This window comes from Periplaneta americana, chromosome 15 (assembly GCF_040183065.1).
Source record: "Periplaneta americana isolate PAMFEO1 chromosome 15, P.americana_PAMFEO1_priV1, whole genome shotgun sequence".
In the NCBI taxonomy this organism is placed as follows: Eukaryota; Metazoa; Arthropoda; class Insecta; order Blattodea; family Blattidae; genus Periplaneta; species Periplaneta americana.
In genome coordinates this window covers 90,219,016-90,234,581 of record NC_091131.1, presented here as the reverse complement: position 1 = coordinate 90,234,581, position 15,566 = coordinate 90,219,016, and the positions used below count along the sequence as shown (strand labels likewise).

The following is a 15,566-nucleotide window of genomic DNA, read 5'->3' as shown; positions in this document are numbered from 1 at the left end:
CCTGTTTCAATACCATTTCATCGTAAGTTAACAATTTATTCTACTGAAGTGCAAAATGATGAATGCGAGGATCAAGGGGCCATACATCAGTCTTTTAGATTTCCCATAATTTTACGACATGGTTTTCAGCTTGTACCCAAGAAACTTTTATTGTAAATGATTTCCTATGTTCTCTTATCATTTATCTTAATGTTTTTTTTTCTTTCAAATTGTCACATACATAATTGTTTTTAATCATTGTTCATTGTGAAATGATCAGTAGGACGATCTATCGAACCCTTATTTAGGGTGGCTTTTTAAAAAACAAAATTGATCACCTGTATTCTAGAGCAGATCCAAAATTAATTAATATCTACATAATTACACCTTCAAATGATACTGTAAGGGAGCTCCTACAAAGAGTTCCTATGCAGATCAGTTCCACTTCAACCCCTACCTAAGAAAATCTGTTGGCGGGCAGCAAGTGGATGTATGCTGATATACAAACAAGTGCACGCTGGATGTATGCTGATATACAAACAAGTGCACGCTGGATGTATGCTGATATACAAACAAGTCCACGCTGCCCTATGCAGACTCCTCCCATTCCACTCTTTACTGCTTAGTTTCCACACTGAAGTCATTAAGCTGATGGCACATTACTACCTGGAATCGGTCTACATAGAAACTCTCTGTACTTTGAAATTCACTCTCAAAAACTATTTATATGGCAATGACGTGATAAAAATTTCTAATACATCTATTTTGTTTGGCTTATGTTGGAAACTTTTATATTATATTGAGTATTCGAATTGTTTTTGCATTAATAGTATGCTATCTTATAGTTTAAAATATAATGATAAGTTGGCTTTTAAAATAAAATGGTAAATTAAAATAAAGCTCCAGCCCATATTCAATATTTTTAAGGAGAAAGGTTTCTATTGTTCTCTTAGCATATTTGTAAGTTGGTACCGGTAATAAGTGTGTTTGACTGACTCTTAGATATCTCCTATCACAAGGAGCAAATATTTACAAATATTTACCCGACATTACATGAATGTTCGGACACAGTGGGAGTTTGTAGCAAAAACAATATAACCCGGCTCATCTGAATCTCGTTACTGAATCATCTACCCCAGCTAATCTGCTAATACTACCACGAAAATTTGTAAAAGAAAGAGCACATGTCTAACCGCTGAATATCAGTACCGTAACTGAATACTCAGAATTTTCAGCAGTACATCGAAAGTGTACACGAGATATTTCACTTAAAATGGTGATTATTATCATCATTATTATTACTATTCTTATTATTTCCAGTATTACAATAAAACTCTGGAACCAGCATGAAGAAACTGAAATACAGAAATTTCTAAGATTCCCCTCTAAGGACTCAACTCTGGTCTTTGCAAGTATGGAGCAAGAATTAATTACAAACTGCACTTTAAAAAAAAAACCTGTTAAAAGGTAAAAATAATTATCCTTCTGTGTCTCTCAATTACGAAACTGTCCTTTTTAAAAAATGTAACTGGTAAATTTTTATTTCTGCTGTAAAATTTATTTTTTACTTTTTTGTGAGTAGTATTATGTAGCGATCTACATATAATTTTTATATATATCATACAATGTGTTTATTACACAATATAAATAATATAATCAGAAAAAATGTTACAAACGTCTGTTCTGAGTTTCTAAAATCGTTAATAAATATGAAGGCAAATAAATGTATCCCCTGCCTTCTGACCACTTTGAGCTCTTATTGTTAGTGAATGTAACACTATTTATGTAAAGCATTATGACCAGTGTCATAAACCTCTCAGTGGTTAAGATTTACCTGTACCATTAACATTGGTAACAGTTTCTCCAGGAACAGCAACATCCTCTTCGTCTTCCTCTTCAATCTGACTTCTAACACTTGTAGCAGGTGGTTTACTCGTCTTTCTTGAAAAAGCTGGTGCTCCTAAAACACTTCCATTATTCTGTGGTGGCTTTCGATTTAATAAATAATCTAAATCGTGAGAGATTCTATCCAACATGTCCTCCTCAGCCTCTGTTGCAGGTGTAATAGATACAACTGGTTGTGGTTTTTCTCTTCCTTCAGGTTGTTTTCTCTCTACTGTATTACAAGGCTTTTCTGCTTCTTCCTCGGCTTCTATCCTTTGTAGAGGGAGTTCCTGACCATCGGGTTTGGAGTCATCATTACTTACCAACTCTTCAGTAACAACTTCTTGTTCTTCTTGCGTTGCTAATAATGTTCCTCCGTTTGTGCAGCAAGCATTGGCTTCGATGGCAGCAGTCACCTCGGCCAATTCTAGAACCCCTCTGTGACAAGGTTCAACATCAACACTGCACAAGACTATGGCAGGTGTTTCCAACGCTGCCCCTGTATCCTCTCCTCCCTGTCTGTCCAGATGTTGTCTAGGAGCTGTGATGACGCCTAATTCTACACACACCCTAGTAGTCAGAATTTCTTGTTGAGTTGTTGTTCCTGTTGGTGGCGGTGGAGTCTGTTCACGAATATAACACTGAGCAGGTTCAGGTCTTGGTACGGCCATGGCTCCTAACCCAGGAGTCGCACCATTGTGATAGAACCCTCTTACAAACCTCCACTGATCCCCCGAACCAGAGAGTATCTGCTCATCTACACCCGGCAACCCAACATCCTGTTCAACATATTCTGAGAACATATCTGTTGTATCCTTGCAGCTTCTAAGCTGCTGTTTGTATTTTCGAGGGCTGTTGTGATAGCTCTCAAGGTCCACGTCACTGCTATCCCCTTTCAGCAGCACCCGGCTGTCCGAACCACGGAACATAACTCTGGTCCCACTTCCACTGACACCGCAGTCTTCTACTGACCCCTCAACACTGTGGACAAATGTCTCAATAGTGCTTGGAGCCCCTTCTGACGGAGGAGTTCTCTGGTAACTTCGATTTGTAGTCTCGACCATCAGCAGGCCTTCTGTTGGATCTCCGTCGTCGTCATCTTCTCCTGCTGCTCCACTGTGCATGTTCAAGGAACTGCCAGGTCTAGGAGGTGGACCCTCACTCTCTGCGTCTCCCTCTTGCTTAGTAAAAACTACAATTTGAAACAAAGTTACATTTATTTTAAGCTAATTTAATGGTTCTCTGTAATAAAATAAAAACAAACGTCACAGATATAATTCACTATAATGTAGTCTTGCAATAAAAACACTCTGCACATACTAAGAACTATGAACTGAGACATAGATAATTTTTTTTTTTTAATTTATTGAGTATACCCCAACGAGTATAACTCATATGTAGGGGCTATACAAGAACACATACATATGTTGTACAATGTAATTTAAAAGGTCATGAAACTACAGTATGTGGAAAATAAACAATATCTCTAGAATTTATTAAAGAAAGAAAGCAAAATAATTACAAATAGTAATATAACATAAAATTTTGGGCAGAAAGAAGAGAAAGTTTGAAACCATGAAATAAATGAATCAAATGAGAATTAAAATAAATAATATTCCACAAACACATATTTTTATACAATTCTTAAAACACCGGCAATTTGGTAAAATTATACATTCTAAAGGAAGTTGGTTAAAAGTTGTTATTAAAAAATGCTTAATTCCTTTCGTTCCATAAGTTATTGAACTATGCTGAGAAAAAATATATTTTCTTTTTGTCTTGTTAAATGAGTATGTATATCTTTATTAAACTGAAATATAATATTACTATGTATTAAATTGTTAATAACTTTGTACATGAAAATAGCAGCACTTAATTTGATAATTGATTCAACTGGTAGAACGAAAGAAAATTGATATAGATATTTAACTGGAGTCAAATAATGAAAATCCAATAAATTTCTTAAAGCTCTATTTTGAATAATTTGTAAAGGTTTCAAAGCAGTTTTCTCATTATGTCCCCAAATAAATGACACATACATTAAATAAGAATGAATAAAAGCGTAATATACACTCAGGAGACAAGATATAGGAAAAGATAGTTTAAGCCTTTTCAAAATACCAGACATTGGAGCAATATTGTTACAGACAGCCAAAATATGCCCATAGCATGTTAAATGTTCATCAACAATCAAACCTAAAAAATTAACTGATGCAGCATTTTGTATTACAGAATCATTAAACTTTAATTCTTTCAGAATAATATAATAAAAAGAAGATTTAGTGAAAATAGTAGACCTATACATAGTTTTTTTCAAATTCAAAGAAAGCCTATTTGCGCTTAATCAGCAGCAACTCTAGTCATGTAATTCCAATTTGATTTTGATGGAACTGGGGAGGAGAGGAAGGATGTGGTACATTTGGTGGATGAAGGATGAATGTTATAACGTGGATCTTTCATTTCTCTAGTAGGGTTTATCCTAAACTCACATTTTTAATTTTTCGACCTAATATTAGACAGGCTGAACTCCTATGACTAGAGGTAGGACTACATATTTAGAATCAGAAATAAATTCAAATGAACTTCAGAAAGAAATTAGTAAAATAATACAGAAAAGTTCAAGTGCATACAATATGATGAAATAATTGATTTGGAACAAAGACATACCTACAAAGAGCAACATATTAATGTATACAACATATTTCAAACCGGTCTTAACCTATATTTAAAAAACATGGACATACATAAAATGAGATTTAAGTAGGTTCCAGGCTTCAGAGGTGAAGGCTTTAATGGAATATTGCAAAAAACAACAAGAGGTCGAATAATTAACGACAACATCAAGATCACTCTAAATAGAAAAATTAACAACAAACTTAGAAAACAATAGACTCAAATGGTTTGGACATAATGAAGCTATGAATAGGAAGAAATATACAAAGGAAAAGCATGGAAGTATAGAGAAAATTGGAGGTATATTTGGAAGTGAAGCATTTTTAATATAAATAAAATCAATAAAAACGTTACCAGTACATATTATATAATGCATTTATTACTTATATACAAATAAAATCAACAGTATACAATGTGTCCATAAAGTCATGGCAGGGAAATGATTATAGAGGGCAATTTAAACACCTACTTTCTCATACACGACAAAATTCAAGTTTAATTGTAAACAATCATTACTCATGAACAACTAGTTAGATCTATCCTAGAGATATATTGCACTTATAGAATATGACAATGCAGTTATGTTGTCACTATCCTTGGGCAATATATCTATTAAAACTTAGGCTGGACTAAGAACTACAGTATCGTTATGCCTTGTGCTGATTGAGATCACGCTCATATCTATTATTAATTGCTTTATTATTTGAAGAAGTGAAATGATATTTTTGCACATTAAGATACCAGTATTCTATGTTATTTTCAAAATCTTTTTATTTCCAGGATAGAATAATTCCAGTTACCGGTACATAATGCATATATCTGTGTATGTGTGCATTAAATGAATAAACAGAGAAATACATATAAGCAAATAATTAAATGAACAGTAAACAGAAATTTCAGTACAATAATTGCAGAAAAGAAAAAAAAACATTAAAATAAAAACAAATCTCCATTACCCCAATCTCTCTAACATTATTAAACACTCCATAAGTTATTAAGTCACATATGTACTTACATCTTAGAGGGCTATTGACAGACTCTGAACTGTATTCATCTTCTGGAGTATTTTCCAATTTCAATTTCCGTAATACCTGGATATGAAGTGGTGTCTCACTTTTTAAGATATAGCATAAAAATATGATAAACCCCTGAAAAACAATATTCTACATTAAACTCCCTACAACAGAGAAAATGACAAGATTTATTTTATAACTGAATAAATATTATATAAAAGCATCAGCAAATTCTTAAAATATTTTGAATAAATCTGTCACTTATATTCTTCTTTTTTTATTAGAGTATTACGCAATTGCAGTAGTCATTCTCACTTGCAATTTAAATGTAACACATTCACACTATGTGTTACATATAAATTAAATGCGTCTTTAAGACCATATTATTGAAATGACTGAAATTACTCAAACTGGTAAAATTAATAAAATATTATGAATCTATTTCAATAAATTTTCTAACAAAATTAAAATTCTAAATTAAATATTTCACTTCTATTCTCAGATTCTAATATTGTAATTTAATGTTGTTTCAGATATCTCTCTCTCTCTTTCTCCCCCCCCCCCCCCCCCAAGCACTGTTTCTCAGTTTCTGTCACATACATGCACACAAACTCTATGCAAAATGTTTTAAGATGAAACATTGGTAGGCTGTTTGTTAGTTAAGTTTTTAACGGAAATATTTTCTGCTTATCACATGAATTTATGGAGGGACTTCTCAACTTTTATTCCCAAGTAATGTAGGCTTAAATAGTGTTTTTCAAAAGTGAAGGTAAAAAATTTAAGGGTGAGAAGTAAAAACGAAGAGAAGCAAAAGAGTTTCAGTAAACATGGGTCAGCAAATTAACCATTTATAAGATAATGCCATTTTGTTCTGGTTGGGGCCCATTGAATACTAAGTACGGTACTAATTCCAACAAAAACTGACAATTTTATTTAATTTATCAATTACGAGACAATAAAATTCATAATTTTGGCTTCAAGACCACAGAAATGTGATTGGACATACACAAAAGAAACTTTTTTATTTAAACAACAGTGAAGTTTGTGGATAAACAAGGTACAGTACAGTATGAACATGTTAACTGAAGAATTTTACAGGAATGCATCTGTCTAGTCTTCTCCACAAAGATACAAGAATGTGCTCAAGCAATCCTGGGTCACTGTTCATTTCCTGGAAGACGTCTATGGTACAAATCGATGCTGCAATTCTTCAGGTGTGGTAATGTCAGCTGTGTAAACGAAGCTGTTTGCATAAAGCCCTACACAAAAATTCAAAGTATTTAAATCCAGTGATCGTCTGTTTACATATCGTCTCACACTTAGAAGGAAATGGAATGAGAGGAATGTGGCATACGTACGAAGCATGAATGTTGTCACTTTACCGTATTCAAGTGCTTCATTCACTGGCAGCCCCAACGAGCAAAAAAAATGGCATTATTTCATAAACAGTTAATTTACGGATCCACGTTTATTGGAACTTTTTTGTTTCTCTTCTCTTCGTTTTTATTTATCATCACTTTTGAAACACCCTGTATACAGAAATGTTAAACGCAATACTCTTATACAGAGAGTTCCTATGCAAACTGTCCCAGATAGTTATGTTTCGTCAGCTTAATGACTGTAATGTGGAGCTCCCATTCTGAGGAAGCTAAACAGTAAAGGTGGAGTGGAGTGGAGCTGGTGTGTGTAGGGAAGTGCGTACGGACTTGTCTATATACCAGTATATGACCACTCACTCCACATCAAATAGATTTTGTTAGGTAGAGATTGGAGTGGGACCAGTCTGTTTAGAAATTCTCTGTATGTAGCATGTGACACGATAGACAAAGATTAATGAAAGTGCAATGAAAAAGAAACTCATATTACAGATGAATAACAGTTACTGATCTTCAGTTAACAGTTCTATATTAAATTTTAAATATACATTACACACAACATTACTTGTAAGTACTGATACTTCAAGTTAAGCATATCTAACTAAAAAGCTTACTTACCAATAAGGCACTTGTGAGACTAAAAACATAATGGCATGTTGAGTCTGGAACATTGATATAGAATATGCTTGAAGCTTCCATGACTACCATTACAAAAAATATTATCCCAGCACGTCTCAAAAGTCCTACCCTAGAAAAGAGGTTTCAATTTAATCATTGTTTCGCAAAGTTTCAAACAAATTTACAAAACAATGCTTTACAGATTGCAAAACAATTAAGTTACTTCCATGATTGTATATTTAAGAGGGGTAAGTAGACAATATTATCATGATATGAATGAAGCAACACATTGAGCACTCCGAGGTGAGAAATTTTTTAATGTTTCAGAAAATATGTTTCAAAGCATTTATTGCATTATGAGTTTAAACAATGCAACATTTATCGGGATTAATTTTTAGATAAATATTACAATGCTGTTAATATCCTGTAGAATCAATGCAGATTATTCTCATTAACGTATGGTAATGATTTTATTCACGTAATATACATATAACATACGTAATACATATAAACACACAATAAAATTATATGCATGATTAACAAGATTTATGTTTTACGCTCCTTCTCCCATCAGAGTGACATGATTGAAAAACGACCAAGAGAAGACGTTCAATATTATGATCATCTGAGAACTAGGTAATTGGTTTCTCTCGGACAAAGTATGGGTCGCGACCCCTGGGAGATCGTGTAAAGTACTGAGGGGGGTCTCGAGAAGATTTACAGAATGAAACAAAAATGTCTACTTAACATTAATTTAATTTGAATTTAGAAACATATAATTTTTTTATTCCGAGGCACGACAGCCCATGAAGGACCATGACCGACCAACCGGCTGCTGACCTCACGTCCACATGCACTCAGTAGAGGTGGACGATCATTCAACCAGAATGGAGGTATCGTGTGGTTAGCACGATGATCCCCCCCAGCCGTTATAGCTGGCTTTCGTAACCGGATTTCGCTACCTATCGTAGCTCCCCAAGTGCATCATGATGTTGGATAGGCACTGATCCCATACACTGGCCGAAATTTCATGAGAAACATAAACAAATCAAACCATAAAAATTAAAAAAAGTGTCAGTACCGATCCCATATCATGTCTGCAATAAATGAATATGAATATTTTTTACTTTACAAGTACCAGTACTGAAACAGCTGTTCCCTGACAATGGAAATACAGGATGAGTAAAAGTTAGGAATCATAGTGTTATTCACTTCAGCTTGTACTGTCTATATGATTTGCTCAAGATGGTGACCATCTACAGCAAGGCACATGTTCAGACGATGCTTCCAGCTCTTCAGGACACTGAGGATTGTGGCAGGAGGTATTTGCACAGCACATTCCATTATCCTCCCTTGTAGATGGTGTAAGTCACTAATCTTGGTGGAATAAACCATTGTCTTTAGGTAACCTCATGGGTAATAATTCATTGATATGAGGTCAGGGAACCTCACAGGCCACTCATCATGGCCTCGCCAACCTATCCACCTCCCTGGAAAATGGTCATCCAGCCACTGACATGCGTTGGGTTTTCCAAGGTTTTCCCCAACCAAAAGGCAAATGCCAGGTAATCTTTTGGAGAATCCTCGGACCTCACCTCATCATTGTAGAAAATTACTAAATTGTAAAACTGTAAAAAATTGTAAAAATTGTAATTGTAATATTGTAAAATTTTGACTTGTTCCACATCTTAAAGCTTCATTGCTCATGTAAGATCTATGGAATATAATAAATGAATGAAATGAAATGAATTAATTAATCCATAGTTCAATGGTTCCTGACTTTTGACTCACTCTGTATTATGATTAATTTACATACAGTACTACAATAGATTACAATTAGCACCTAATTACTCACTGGTAGAACAACTGCTTACGGACTAGAAGGTCCTGGAAGATGGCGGATATTTTTTCATTGCTATACTTCAAGAGCGACAGTCTCCTGCTAAATTGAGTACTGAAGTTTTTCGAAAGTAAAATGTAGTCGGAGGGTAGTACTGATCCTTCTACCTCATTTTTGTATCGAGGTGATGGAAACATAGGGCTCTACCTAAACGCTCCCCATGTGTCTTAATGACACCTAATGAGGACACCTTAACTGTTTATAAACTATAATTTAGAACATGAAATTTACTTTGAAGAGCATAAAATACTCATAAATACCTGTTTTATTTTGTTACTTATGTAAAGGATTTTTTGTTGTGTGTATTTTGGAGTACTGAAACAGTTTTAAATTGTACAGAGATCTATTTTTTTCAGCTGAACACTACTGTTCATCTTTCGTTAATGTAACAAAAATCACTCACAAATGGTATGAAGGAGTTGACAACAAATCCCACGTCATCAGTTGCATGAAGATAGCATTGTGGCTGTGTTGACGAGGAGAAAAATCATGACGAATTATGAATAATTGATTAAATGGCGATCTTACTCGTGTTAATCGTGTAAGAATGTGCGGCTTACAGCTGTTTCGGTCTTCTTCACACCATCCTCAGAGCCTACTAGATCTCGGCGTCATCTCGAACTTCGCTGCCTGTTGTGTGGGTGCGTTTAACATGGACGAATTATGAGTTCGATCTATTAGAAATCTGAAGCTTAAATGACAAAATCGACAAAAACTGCTCATCATCCGAAAAGAATTGCGTCACTCTGTTGGGGGAGAAGCCCAGGAGTTTAAAAATATATGTATTATACATCTTTTCCAGTGAAAAAATAACAAGAACAGATTGGTGTATGTATAAGGAAATGTAAAGGATTATAAGTGTAGCAAAGTTATTCTTAACTAGTTTAAGCTGTTACCTACCTTCTTCCTATAGCTTTATTTCCAATAGAATTTTTGCTGGATAATAACTTGAGCCGTCTCATGACAGTGAAATACAGGAACACAAAAAGTACCAACATGACAACTGCCGAAGCTATGAAGATGTTGAACAACATGGTGCCACACAAAAGCCACCAAGATTTGAGTTGCCAACCTGTTGAATGGTGTGCTAGATGATTACATAACACAGCCAACACAGGCACCCCTGTGAAAATGCATTACTGTATTAATAAACCTCGATTACTAATTTTAAATTAAAATACTTAATAATGCAATCATTCTGTTTGCATGTTTGTTGTTAAATGAAACTTTCCATTAAATAGCATACCTAGTACTAGTTCCTGAAGTTTTCTGACAATATTATTTGTCATATTATATTTTATTATATTTTGTATCCAATACGCACTGAGTAACATTTTAAAATTTCCGAGGTAGAGTTTCATTACATTTAAAATGACTTAATTCTGTGTGTTGACACGACAGCTTTTAAACTTCCGCTAAATACCAAGCTTTATATCAAGAACATCTGTTAATATTTGTCTAGTATGTGTAAAAATTCAGAAACATCTACTTAAGCTATTACGAATTATTAAATTCTGAGAACAAAGAAAAATACAGAGAAGATGTAATATATCATATTATGATAAAATATTAAGACAAAATCTGATAAACTATCTCGACCTTAGCATTGTCCATTAGATACTGCCAACCTAGACAAGGGAACTAGCTTTTTATTATCAAAAGATGAATCATAACATTGCATAGTTTTGCCACTAGATGAAGCACTAATGATTCAGTATGTACAATGACCACATGGGTAGAATCACTGTTCAATGTAAAATACTTCACTTATTGTGGTAATGATTTACTAATTGTGGCTTGCCAAACAGACTTAACGCTAGCAATAATGAAGATACTAAGTTACAACCATTCTAAAGTTTATATAGCTTGAAATTTTGTTCAGTGACGTTTCTTTCGAAGCTAATGAAATTCATTTAGTGCTATTTTCACTACATACAAAGAGGAACAACATATTAATATATCAATTGTAGCATACTAACTTAAAAATGGAAAACATATTTTTTTTTCTGAAATGTTCGGTCTGTTTAATATTATATTAAAGTACCTACTATGTTAAACCGCTTTCATAACTATTATAATAGAGTTGCTGTATTCACAATGGCTACTAAAATGTAACTTTTAACTACACAAGTTAAACTTAATTATGGCAAGTTTAATTACAATGATACATTATTAATGATAAATACACTTTAGAGCAGACATGTCAAGTGCGAACATTTCTAGCCTTTAAACAAGGTGTAACAGTGACGAAGAATCTCCTTTAAGCATGTGCCTGGATGCGATTCTGTAAGCGGAACGTCTCTAGACTCCTTGTCAAAGGGTACATTATGCTCACACTTGACATCCCTAATTTAGAGGAACACGTGTACACACCTGTAATGATACTAACAACGGTTTGTTTCATATGTCGCACTTTAGGAATTTGAACAACTTCAGTATAGACAATCATCAACTTGCTTAGATGAGAAGACATTCCAATCAGTAGGAAAGCTTCCAGGCTTGTTGTTACATATGGAAAAGATGTCTGCAATACAAACAAGAATCAGTTTTACACATACTTTTTCTCATTTGAGTAATGGACACACAAAGAGCCAGGTCAGCAGGAGGGTTGTATTTAAACATTCTGCTGCTCGGGACAGTATAGTTTGCTGCTCTGTTTCTTTAATCGATTTTTTGCAATGCAAGGAGTCAACAGGGTCATTACTTCGAAAATTCTAAGTAAATCATGAGTAGGTGGACATACTCAGTTTTAAACAGAGGTGTTCTGGTCTTTGAAAAATTGATGAAAAATTGACAGTCATACAGCATAATTTAAAAAAGTTTTTAAAAATATTTAAATTACTAGAAAAATAAGTTTTTAAAATAACAGTTAAGTAATACTTTTGATAAATTAATTTAACGTATCTTTCACTACATTGTACGGTACTTATCGGAAGAAATAAAATGTTATTACCATTAACTGGTTAAGAATTGTTGTGCATGTCGTCTACTGTATCTGTATGACTTGATTCAACAATATCATCACTTAAGTCAAAAGCAGTGGACACAGAAGTGCCAGGTTGTTGGGCCGAACTATTCGAATTTGATTGCTTAAAAAATAATTATACCCATAGTTTTGGAAGTTGTGTGATTAGTTCATTGTTCCGAACAATTCATTCTTTTGATTGTTTTTTGCATTACGCACAATTTAATTTAACTACATAGTCAGACATTCTTTAATAATGAACTACTCACTACATCACACACCCACTGACCAACCTATCAGATTACCATCACTCCACATATGCAACTGCAAACAACGTAGTTCAACATTGAGCACTGTGCAGTTTGAAGAATGAGTAAGGACGTTTTGATTCACAATTGTTTGATCGGGTATGGTTTATGCTGTATTAAAGCCTAAGTAAAAGGCCAGTAAAATGGTGGTTTCCAAAAGCCACGCATGTCTCACGAGGTAATACGGGGATGGAATTTCGTTCCCACGCAAAGATATATCTTATGGACAATATGTTATGATGGTTTCTAATATGCCACGCTGCTGTGCACACTCAGTCTGCACAAGATTGCATCACAGATTGCTTGAATATCGGGAATTGTTCCGACATCTGATGGCGGGATTGTTAGAAAAATGGCATCTGAGTTCAGCAACGATATGGATGAAAAATTGACAGATTTAGTACGGAATCATCCCATAATATACAATTAATGGAATAATAATTACAAAAACAAGACAGTAAAAACGAATGTGTGGCAGATTATTGGGAAAACCTAGTAAGTTTTGCTGTAACTTAATAATTTGTTTGTTATTACATATTTTGATAGGTTATCCTGGCTGTTTAATTTAGCATAAAACTAAAAATATGACATATATTTCCTGGTGTAGTCAAAATCGTAATGATTAATTTAAAATAAAATATACAGTATTAACCTCAATTTGGATTTATGTCGCATTGTTTCTTAATTTATTTTCGTGTTAAATCAGATATTCCGATACCTTTTATGTAAGATTATTAACGATAACTTAGTTCTTTGAATTTCTACAAGTTTATTTTGACATAATTAACATAAACCTATTTCTTATATACAATAAAGTGAATTTATCGCTGCCGTTTCTACAGTAAATAACTAGAGTTAAAAAAAATAACAGTATAATCTAATAGCTAACGTGGCTGAAACAAAGGATCATAAAGGTTAACAAAATGTTGCTATTTAAAACACAAGTGTTGAAAATGGGAAATGTATTTAGGCTACATACTGTAGATTCGTTATTATTTAAAACTAGCCGTAACCCTGTGCTCCACTGCACCCGTTAGAAATAAATATAAAGTAATTACATAATTAAAATAGGACGTTTGATCCAGGGAACATTCGTATTTGATAGAAGGATAAATCGTTTATTTTGTTACTTAAGTTAAATTGTATTAAAAAAATTTAAATGCGATCATTTTGATCCAAAGACCAATCATTTGGTCATAAAAATTATTTTAGGAAATACAGGAAACGAATGCCTATCAAATTTTCTGTGCATAAGAAGCTATTTTAATCTTACCTGTCCTCGATTTACTCAGAAGTTACTATAATAACATTATAGCATTATGTCCATCTAGAGAAACTACACTTTCCAATGGTGAAATAATAATTAATTATACAAATCAGTTAATTTAGCTTCCGATATTACTTCATACAAACACAGAAACATTCTCTGTAGGCTATGTTTAATAGCTTTCGATTGTTGTTGGCCAAGGCCCCTTTTTCGATTGTTGTTGTCCAAGGCCCCTTATAGACGAAGTCATTTGTTATTTCATTGCACCGTCTTAGATGGCGTTATTTTAATTTTAAAACTCATTATCTCAATAAATATCAGTCCTATCAAAATTTTGTAAAGAATAAAACTTATTGGAAATCATTTTTAAAGAAAGTTTTGTTATGTAACATTTTTTAGAAAAATCAATAATAAGCGAGATATTTCGACTTATTTAATTCAGGCCCCCTTATAACCCCTCCTTTTAAATAAAGTATTTTGAATGCCATTTAGCCTACAATCTAAGTTACAACGAACTTAATTTATATTCCAATTTTCATATAAATCGGTTCAGCCATTATCACGTGAAAAGGTAACAAACATCCAGACAGAACATCCAGACAGACATACAAACAAACAAAAATTAAAAAAAAGCGATTTTAGGTTTCAGGAGGGTTAATTATATATGTTAGGACCAATTATTTTTGGAAAATCAAAAATTACCAGAAAAATTTCGGCTACAGATTTATTATTAGTATAGATTTGCTCTATATCTGCTTCATGTTCTATCGAAGAAATAACTACTAGATCCATGTTTTCAGCCACCTTGACTTAAAATGATGCATTGGCACTATGCTATAAAAACCAGTCGAAGATATATACCGTAAGTGTCAACAGAATTTCACACCACTATGCATCGGATCCATAGCTCTTGGAAACCACCACTTAACTGTTAGTCTGTCAGTCTCTTTCCATTACATTCTTAACATATTAAGTGTCATTGTCGCTATTTTTTTAGTCTAAGCTTAATTCCATACAAATATCACTACCGGTAATGAATGTTATATGTTTATGAGAAAGATACAGCATGCCGTTTCACAGGTGAATTGGTACTGTAATTGTTCTTTGTTTTAGCAAAAGTATTCTTTATTCGTTTTGAGCTGCTTCGAATGTTGTATCATATTTTTTCGGAAAGAAGTACAGTACTGTACATGATCATTTTAAATACCGATTTTTAAAATGCTTTTTTTCCTCACTCATAACAAAATTCGCATGTTTCGCAGGCCCTTCGGACAAAAAATGCTACCCCCTGAATTCTGCCACTCCAGGGTAACTTACCTGATCTGCCCATTGGTAAATATAGGCCTGGACAGCAGAGTGAAGGCATAGTACATTCCATGCAAGTGGTAAGTCATGGAAGTTTAGAAATTTCAATACTGTATGCTCTTTTTAAAAGCAAAGTTAAATTACACAATCAAAAAACATAATAAAAACATTAAAATGTTATAATATTATTATTATTATAACTATTATTATTGTACCTGAAAGTAGGTTTATACATATTCACAAATTCGTCTCTAAAAAATTATCATTCATGACTCGGT

General features: G+C 33.5%; 1 protein-coding gene across 1 annotated transcript in view; it reads right to left on the bottom strand.

Moving 5' to 3' along the window:
- Nucleotides 1-372: 372 nt before the first annotated feature.
- Nucleotides 373-15,566, bottom strand: part of LOC138715198 (uncharacterized) — a 1,247,406-nt gene continuing 1,232,212 nt past the window's right edge. Inside the window, exons 21-25 of the mRNA XM_069847833.1 lie at nucleotides 11,817-11,967; nucleotides 10,344-10,566; nucleotides 7,544-7,673; nucleotides 5,552-5,684; nucleotides 373-3,055 (exon numbers count right to left, since the gene is read on the bottom strand). Coding sequence (XP_069703934.1) covers nucleotides 1,803-3,055; nucleotides 5,552-5,684; nucleotides 7,544-7,673; nucleotides 10,344-10,566; nucleotides 11,817-11,967 — 1,890 coding nt within the window. The 3' untranslated portion in view covers nucleotides 373-1,802. The remainder of the gene's footprint in view (nucleotides 3,056-5,551; nucleotides 5,685-7,543; nucleotides 7,674-10,343; nucleotides 10,567-11,816; nucleotides 11,968-15,566) is intronic.